The sequence below is a fragment of the Myzus persicae genome, unplaced genomic scaffold (assembly GCF_001856785.1).
Source record: "Myzus persicae strain clone G006 unplaced genomic scaffold, MPER_G0061.0, whole genome shotgun sequence".
Classification (NCBI taxonomy): Eukaryota; Metazoa; Arthropoda; class Insecta; order Hemiptera; family Aphididae; genus Myzus; species Myzus persicae.
In genome coordinates, this window is record NW_019102703.1 from 324,903 (window position 1) to 335,019 (window position 10,117).

General features: G+C 30.4%; 1 protein-coding gene across 2 annotated transcripts in view; it reads right to left on the bottom strand.

Moving 5' to 3' along the window:
* The window catches only part of LOC111032974 (Down syndrome cell adhesion molecule-like protein Dscam2), a 65,704-nt gene extending 56,116 nt beyond the window's left edge, over positions 1 to 9,588 (bottom strand). For both annotated transcript variants that reach the window (XM_022313484.1, XM_022313483.1), the window contains exons 1-5: positions 9,570 to 9,588; positions 9,225 to 9,392; positions 5,663 to 5,809; positions 5,057 to 5,174; positions 4,323 to 4,518 (exon numbers count right to left, since the gene is read on the bottom strand). In XM_022313484.1, the coding sequence (XP_022169176.1) occupies positions 4,323 to 4,518; positions 5,057 to 5,174; positions 5,663 to 5,809; positions 9,225 to 9,297 (534 nt within the window). In that variant the 5' untranslated portion in view covers positions 9,298 to 9,392; positions 9,570 to 9,588. The remainder of the gene's footprint in view (positions 1 to 4,322; positions 4,519 to 5,056; positions 5,175 to 5,662; positions 5,810 to 9,224; positions 9,393 to 9,569) is intronic.
* Between the last annotated feature and the right edge of the window lie 529 nt (positions 9,589 to 10,117).

Sequence of the window (10,117 nt, forward strand, 5' to 3'; positions counted from 1 at the left end):
CACGCACGCCCACCACCAATACACTTAAAAGCTGTGACCCTTTACCTCGTCCACTGTATATCAGAGAAACTACGAGTATATACATATGAAATACTGCACTAAAACGTACTCTATACAGTATACATAATACTACGACGACTACTACTTCCGGTCCGACAAATTTCGCAGATGAGAGGGGTTAGTATTACAGTAATTTGCTAGCTATATATACAATAACAATTAACGCACTGCCACGCCATCAACCTCCCCCGTAGGTCGTCGTTTTAAACGACCCGTTTAAACCATTCCGGTCGCAGCCGCTTTACGTAGACGCCACCGCGCTGTATCGTTTTCGTTTCGTTATTGTGCCGCGTATTGTTTTTAACGATTTCCGACCCGGAGACTCTCCGACCTTCCGAAACACATATAATATTACGATTATAAAATACCACACGTGCAAAGTTAAAGGTACCACTACAATTGAAACTGCGCGAGTATGTTTTCCGTTATACGATTCGAATCGGGGGGTACATAATATGTGTGCTCGTATACAATATTATGTTGTTCCTTCTACAAGACGAGGAAGCGTCGAGTTTCCATATTAAACGTTTACGGTGTATAACAGCACCGCAAATGTTGATCTCGGATTTTTTTGCAGTTAAAAATACTCGTTCAGATTAAAAAGGAGATTTCCATCTAGTCGAGTTTCGACTTGCAGGCTATACAAATCTCTCGAAATGACTGGAACGATTCAAAGGTTTGATCCATCCATCAACATTTTCCATAAGACACCACCATTATTACGACCGTATTGTTTTGTATTCTCTATACTGTAGCTTTTGGAAACTTTATCTGCTATGTACAAGGTGATTATTTTAAAGTTGAACTCTAATTTTCACAAATAGTTTTAATGTTTTTGGAAATATTTTATTTAGTTTTTCACTATATTACCATGAACACATATATATCTATTTTTAATTTCAGATTCTGATATTTTCTGATAATTTCAATACATAAAAATCGAATTTTGAACTAGTAATTAGTTATTAGTTGTAAGTATTAAAAGTTTTGAAGAGTGTAGTTCAGTGAAATACGGTTACCCCTGGGAAATATTGACCCACTCCGCACATCTATCGAACAAGTAGTAAAATTTTTATAATCAGTATTATAAATTTTGACATTTAATACTTAGATATTTTTATTTGACTACTCGTATTTAAAATGTGTATGTCGTCCAGAAAGTAAAAAAAAAATGTAAATAACAATAATGTACTTATTACGATAAAACATATTTTAAAAAACATTATTTTCTGATATGACTTAATTATTTCCAATAACATTACAGCGTATAGAGAAAACGAATGACCCCCCCTCCCTTGTAATTACTCTAATACCTGGAAGAGGTAGCCACTATCCATGTCATTGAATTTTTCAAACGAGCACATAACTTAAAGCCTTTAATAGCCGTTAAAAAAATACATTTTTATAAAACACTCGATCAAACGAAGTGAGTTCCTTTAATACTATAAATTACGCCTATTAGGCGTATAAAATCTTTATTTGAAAAGGGTTCGTCAAAAAGTGGTTCATAAGACTCATAGACACGTAGACTCAATCGTATACAGCCAGTTATCGAGTATAAAACGATTCCCGAACTTGTACACTAATTTTAGACTTATCTAATGAAATCGTATATACTATTATATAATATCGTATATTATAATGATATGTATACTGCTCAAGGGAGTGGCATAAAATAGAATATAATATGAAGACGTTTCTACTGTAATTATTACCTTTTTTTTATTTGAGCATTGACATTTTCAAACGAAACTAAAAATTGTTTTATTTAAAATTAGATGGAAAGAGTTTTAATATGAATCTGAATAATATTATAAATTAAAAACGGGACAGAAAAAGTTAGATTACAAAATGTTATTACTTATAGTGACATTAAGCCGGTGTGCTCGAAAATCGTTTAAAAACCCATTCTTCTTTCTGTCTCCAACAGGAGGTTTGCCCGTGTTTAATCAAATTTAATTTAAAATCATCTTTACAACTCATTTTTATTACTTGTTTTTTTTTTATTATTAAAAAATGAACTTAAGACTTTTTTTGTATAACACGTTCCTCCATAAAAAAAGTTTTTTAAATGTACCCACAACTTTTTTTTTTTTAATTACACAGATTTAAAATATAAATTCTATGTATAAAAAATAAATACAAAGTAAAAAATATCTTTATTTTCAATGCGTCACATTGCCTAATAACATATTTGCTTAATATCAAACTTGATAAATATTCTTAAATAAAGAGTGAATTGAATATTAATTGAAGTGAATATTTTAAACTAAGAATAAAATCGTGTGTGAATAAAAATATTCATTGTTTGAAGAGTATTGATTTTATGATAAACATAATTTTTATGGAGTTCATCATTTGTGTACTTTGCATTATTAATATTTCAATAGACAAAAATAATTGCATGTAAAAAAGAACAGAAGACATTTTTTTCGTGAATTTATTGTTATCAATACTACATGTAAAATAATATAATACTATACAATGTATATTGTATATGATATGTACCATTATGGTATTAAAATCTAAATCCCAATTTATTTTTTTTTTTTAATTATTATAAAAGTACTTTTACAAAGAAATATTACGGTAATTAATTTTTGTAATAATTCGTGCAATGACGGTTTTTGTGTGCTTACTGATAATGTTCACTAATTATTTTTAGTATTAACATTACACCCAATCATAGATTGGCTTTAACCTATTCAAATGTCTGCTAAATTAAATTCTGTTTACAAATCGTATTCCTATAAGAAACTACATTTTTTCGGTTCGTGTACACTGTACAGTGATAAACGGATTATACGCATTCGTGTTAGTTTACAAATTAGAGTTTTATTATCATAAATGGATGTAGCAGAAACGTAACTGCGTAATTCAATATTAATTTAATTATTCAAATGCCAAGTTAAATGTATATTAGTTTTGAAAATCAATTTGTCTGTATTTTTTATATTGTCTCTATGTAGGTAACTAACTAAGTAACTAACTATAGAACAATTGTATAATATGTCAAAGTAAAAAAGTTAAATTGCCAAAAAAAAGTTGTATACTCCTATATTGAATTAAACGCGTCATCATCCCGAAATTATGTCCATTCACCCCGCAGTAGATCACCCTTCTATTATTATTTTGGGACGTCATTGAAAATGATAATAACTGCACAATAACTATTGAAAGGCTAATATTTTCGTATAATACAATAATCGCGTGGTTTAGCATCCGAAACGTCATGTTTATGACAGTAATACGGTCAGTACGAGAATTACATCGAGTTTAGTATCACGGGACGCATAAATCGTACGCACAGTAGTTTTATACTCGTCATTATGTCAAGAGATCGACGCAATACTGCATAATAATAATAGTAATAATAATACACATAATATGATTTAATAACAAAAAAAAAAAACCAATTGTTTGATATCACGAACAAAAGTTTGTCGGCAGGAATTAAACAAATATTATTTCGCATGAATAAACGCGCTGTTATTCCAACAAGCGGACATTAACTACTATTCGGACGTGACAAATGAGATTATTATAGTTGTTTCAAAGAATTTTATTCATAAAATAAGTACGAAATATATTGACCAAAAATGATATTTTTTAGTTTTGAGCAAATAACATGCGTATGGCGAACAATAACGAATAACTCACCAATTATTGGTCACCCAATCGAGACCAGTTACCCGACCTACGTCAAGGCCATTGTCTACAGATAACTCTTTTCGTGTATTCCAAAAGACCCACATTTTTTTAATTTAAAAAGTAATCAAATTATCTCTACGAGTTTATGTAGATAGGTACAGTATAATAACTAATAACTGTAATAAGCAACTTTGGCGACAAATCATTTTCAGAATGAAAGATGGATGAGCATCTAGTATAGTGCAAGCCAACATCAGATGGTGAATTTAGCAATACGAGACTATTTGGTCCTAAGTCCTTAGGCTAATAGTTTATTAGCCATCTGTTATGATTTTGTGATAGTGCTAAAGGAAAAAAGTTTAATGAGTTGGTTTTGGAGATTTGAACCTATTTAGTCTAATGAGACTAGGTAGTGACTTTTTGCAAGCTGATTTAATGTTTGAATAAGATTTTGAGATTTTGCGGTTTTTATAAAGAGATTGGACTGAAACGTTCTCAGATTTGAAAGTTTAGCTGAACCTTGTATCTGGATTACGTATGATCAGACTATTCTTATTATAATAATATATGATCTATTTGTAGATTAAAATCCAAAATTGACGAAGTCTTACCTGTACTTCAAGTGGTACGACTACGTCCAGTCTTGTGTCCGCACTGGTCTGGCCGGCGTCATTGCTGGCCGAACACCTGTAAGTTCCCGCGTCTTCCGGCCTGACGGCCTCTATGGACAGTACCTGACCAAGCACCCTAGTGCCCGAGCCCGTCTCCAATAGCGTCGGTTCGTTTTCATCCAGTACGTGGTACCACCTAATGCAAAAAGTCAGTGTAGTTAGCATATTATAGGGATAATATAAGGATAATAGACTGCGCCAAGGCATAAAGAGATGTAAAAAGTGTCTATAGAGGCGAATGACTCAACATGATCTAAATGAGATTTTAAAATGAAATTTATTTTATTACGATAAGTAGGTTCTAATGTTAAATAATTTATAACTTTTGGTTTTATAGGTTCCTATTTCTCATTTCTCATTCTGCTTGTGATATATAATTTCTAAAACTTACAAGACAAGGTAAAATATTTCTCTACGAATTAAAAAAAAATTTGTTATCAAATATTAATATTGTGGATCCTTCAAATAAAAAAAAAAAAATAAAAATATTAATACTAATATAACAATTATTGTTACTTTTTCCATGATATTGGTATAATAGTTATAGTCTGTCTACCCGTCTGTCGAGGTCCTTATACCAACATTTTTATAATATGTCTATGGTAAACAGGTATTTGGATTTTACTATTTATACGGTATGCGCATGGTTAAGCGTCAAAGATTTTTTTTTTTACCTGAAATGAGGATGCGGACATCCGGTGGTGATGCACGTGAGCACGGCGCCTTCGTCTTGGGCAACTCGGACCGAACTCTTATGAGCGACGATTTCGACCATCTCATTTCCCGCGGCCTCTGAAACGCAAACAAATATTTGTTTTTAATTAGTGTGGAGACGGACGAGACACTTGCGGGGAACGGGAATAGCCGGTTAAGTAAATGGTCTTTAGAGCATGAAACGCAAGGACAAGTAACATCTTTCTCATTATCTGCTTCAGGAAGGCGGCGGCGGCGGTTAGTGTCGGGACGTTCGGTGCTTTTGTACGTCCATCCATCCGTGTAATCTCGGGTACTACTAGCAATCGGTCGCTATGGTTACACCTCCCAGGCTCGTAGATTTTCCGGAAAAGGGTTACAATGTTATTATTTTGGTTTTCGGGTCACGTGCTAATAATAATTACTGCGACCGGAGTTTATGTGTCTCGCCGGCGGCAGGAATATTTCCCATCAAGTACAATTTTTTTTTTGTACACCTACAATAATATCGCCGTGTGCAATACACGACTTGTTCGCCCGACCGCGAAGACACTTGATATACACCGCTGGTGTCATAATAATCTTACCGTGAACGGCTATGTTGGCCGGCGTGCTGGTCGTCAATTTCCTGGTCAGAGTGTGCATCATTTGGCACGTATACGACGAGAACTGATCGCTCGATTCGAGATTATGAACCAGCAATTCACCAGTGTGCATCGCGTGATATTTTCCGTCTGAAATGAAAAAAAAATTTTTACTGTCTCGTTGAGAAAAGGACTTGAAAATTGGTAACATTTTGAAACGGAAATTGTTGCAGATAAATACAATACCTATTATTTTATTGTAATGGGAACAGAATATACTGTATATTAATATATTGATTGGACAGGAGGTTTAATATTTTATCGCAATTAACGCATCACTCCGGCTTGTAGAAGGTTAAAATTAAATTTATTCTACTCACGGAAATTAATTCAAATTTTAAAAATAAATGCAGATCAGATAAGAGTTCTTATAGGACCTAGGTCCCACAACAAAAGACACTATGACTGATGACCACTGAAATTTGACTTGCTCATCACATATTATAATATATTTATTTACAACACATCAGTGGTATATATGTATGGTTTTACAAATATGCCCAGACGCCCCATGAATTAACAGAAATGAGTATATTAATATATATAAAAAAAAAAAACAAAGATACATTCCAAGAGATCCCGACTGTTATTAAAGGAATATAATATATTATATCCATCATAGTAATACATATCGATAGATTAAAAAATCCTCAAAAATATATTAATAAATGAATAAATATGTTAATATTATATTAACTGTAATAATTTTTTTATTTAAACACATAAATAATTTTATTTTGGATTTTTGATTAAATGTATCATAACAAGTACCACAATATATCATTATTTTATTCATTTATTCACTTTTTTAAATTGTATTTATATCACAGGATGTGACTTTGATATTCTGTATCTACTCCGTCGGCTACTTATCATACTAGTTACGTAGGACCTATCAATCCACAAGTTTTGAGTTTAATAAAATAAAATATAATATAAATATTTATTTTTATCAGTAACGTAGTGCGTGAGACGAAGTAGTAAGAAGTATATATACCTGAATTTAAAAAAGAGCAGTCATTTACTTTGATAAACACTAAGATTATCTAATAATAAAATAATTTTAAATTTCAGATTGATTAATCATTATATTATAAAATAATACATTTAACATTATGACATGAGTTAAAAATATTTATTTTAATCTAAAATTCAGCAAACTATTAATGCATTTAAAACATAATATGGCTGGATTTGATGTCATTTTTATACATTTATGAGCAGGTGGGATCGATAAATAAGTATTATTATGAACTGTAGACGATTCTGATACAATAATTGTATAAACGTTTTTTTTTTCAAAATAGGATGGTTTTGAGGGAAAGATAATCTTCAAAATTAACATTTTAAGTAATAAAAATAAAATATTGTATTAAACATTGTAATTATTTGAACAGTTAATGTTATTGGATTTTTATTTTTATGGGCTAACGAGTGTCATATTTAAGCACTCATTTGTCTATAGTCGGCTCTTTTCATCCAAATACATTTCATATTATAATTATTAAAATCGATTTCAGTATAACTGAACGCGTCGCCGTAGTGCACAGCTGTCGTGGAATATTTCGGATATGCCCATTATACAAACATGCACATCACTTAATCATAGGATAACCATGTATGTTGTACGAAATTACAACAATATAATGTTATATCATCTAGAATTCTAGTGAATACCCAGTTAATGTGGTAAATTAACATTATTTACATTGATAAATGATGTAATATAATATCGCGTGTCAACTGTCCACTGTCCAGATAAATTGTCCCAATTATTGTCTGTGACAGTAATGCGTATATTATGTTTGTATAGGTACCTGAGTTTACAATTATATTCACTAAAACTAATTTACAACTAAATTACGTTAGGATATTTCAAACAGTTACGTAATTAGGTATATAATAGTGTTAGGAAGCTGATTTAGTTTAGACTGATTTAGTAAATATTTTTGTTGTATACAGTTCTTAAATAGGTATTTTTAATTTATATTAACGCATGTTTTTATAGAAGAGAAATATTTATTGGATTAAGTCGTCAGTGTCTAATAAAAACGAAATATGTAGGTACAACAGCACCATCATCATCATCACAATCTAGTTTTATCAAGTTTCAATACCATGGGTCAAATGTTGGTTATTGGACGTTTATTGATTTATTGCAAAATGTAAGGTCAATGACCTGTGTTTTAATAACGTAAATTGTCAATAAATTAATAGGTGAGTATTATTACATTAATGAATTAAAATCTTTATAGTAAATATTAAATAACACTGTGATTCAATTTTACCTATTATTTTATTATAATATAATACAAAACAGGATTTATATCACTAACAATTTATTGTTGTTTAATATTAGAGTTATTTGCTGTCCTTTTGTGTATTATTTTTGTTATCACATAGATATATTATTAGTTTTGACTTAATTAATGTACCATTATATTATTGTTCAATTTTCAGTAAAAAAATTGTATAAAACACAAAAAATATCATATTACCCTTATGAATATGCAATCATGAATATAAATATAATGTAATCGGTATTTTTCAATTTCATAATAATATGTCGACGTATCTACCCAACAATAAATCTGCGACCCAAACCGTTGAAAAATTACAAAATGTCATTTCGTCATATAGCTTGTTTATTTTGATACATGGAAAACTGAATATGAATTTATTCTACCAAAATTTTCGTTTGACTGATATGAAAAAGGTTTTGACGTACCACACTAATATATGATAGTATTATATTATACCTTTTTATAATTACAAAAATATAATTTGATACAATATAACTGTAGATAATAGAGTAAGATTATGTCAAGTTATGATAATAATTTACAAAAATAACTAAGCAACATAGTTACGACGTTTGTTAGTATCTACAGATAATACATAAAACGTTATCAAAATTAGCCAATCGTTAATACCCACTGATAAAATAAATGGCCAAACTTTATACTCTCTCTGGACTTTTTGAAGAAAAAAAACTATTTTATACGAATAAAAACAAATTAACATCGAAAGACATAAGTTTGGTCAATTTATACAAGTAAAAGTTTACCTATTATAATAGTCAAAGGGTTAAATTAAAGTTTTTCGAACGTTTTGATTACATTTGAATAAAATATGCTGAGAGAGAATAGTAGGTAATTAAATATCAAAATAGTTCGCGAATGTTATAGCTAGACGAGACAAAAAAACAAAAATATAAACTCGAAAGCCAAATGTTCTTATAGTTGCACCTACTGTGGATATTATTTCGTAACTAATTGTTCGATTTGTACCTCGGTATCAATCGATATCCTAACGAAATATTTAACAATTTGTAATTCAACAGTAGGTACCTATCAACTAATAAAAGTGACGCATTATATAGAACCCATATCGCAAAATGTCGATGGATTAATCAAATAATAATAATAATAATAAACTAAAGCGTAATTTGTAGTGTATCACCGACAACAACACGTACGATAATTTAATTATATTAAATACCAACCTCCTTGTAATGATGGGTAGATATAGAATCCTGGTTCCTGAAGCCAGGATACAACCTTGACTAAATCTTTCATAAACGTCGGCGTTACACATTCCAATACCGCAGTGCATCCTTTGGCAGATCCTCCGTTTACCACGCGAACCTCGAGGTTATAATCTTGAGCCACAACTAAAACCACAACGAACATTGATGCAATTATGATGTACTTAACGTTATTATTAAAACAATTATTTCAGGGTCATTTTTAATTTAAAAAAAAAAACATAATCATATAATATTTACATGGGCACATGACACATTTTAAAATAATTATGATTCAAATCAATCGTATAATAATATACCTACGTTATTGAAATGTATATCAGTTTGTTTAATGTTGTTAAGTATAGCATAGCGTTGTATTGTTTTTACTGAAATAATCATTGAAATATTAGTGCGAAGTTTCTTAAAAATTGAACTTAACATATACCTACACATTTTTGAATTTTAGACAATTACAATACACCTCTTATTTTATGTGTTTAAAATTGTTCAGGAAGCGTAATAAATTTAATAAATCACAATGACTTCTGGTGTATCTACTATCCAGTATTACTACAAACGACATTTGGTGGGAAAATATCAAGATAGACTTTCAAGACGTCATAAAGGAAAATACGTACGCGTGTGGTGATTACGACGTGTTATCACCACTTACGCTAGCGCGCCGTAATTATTTTGTCGTTACCATTTTGTCATTCGTTCCTACCTTTGTATTGTTGTTGTTTTGTGTAAACGATTTATACTTGTATTATTTTTATGTTCCTTGTATTATTCACTGTGTGAATTATTGTTAAACTTTTATTTGTATTATCTTTGGTCGTCTCGCTACAATTTTGTCTCCCGCCTCGAGA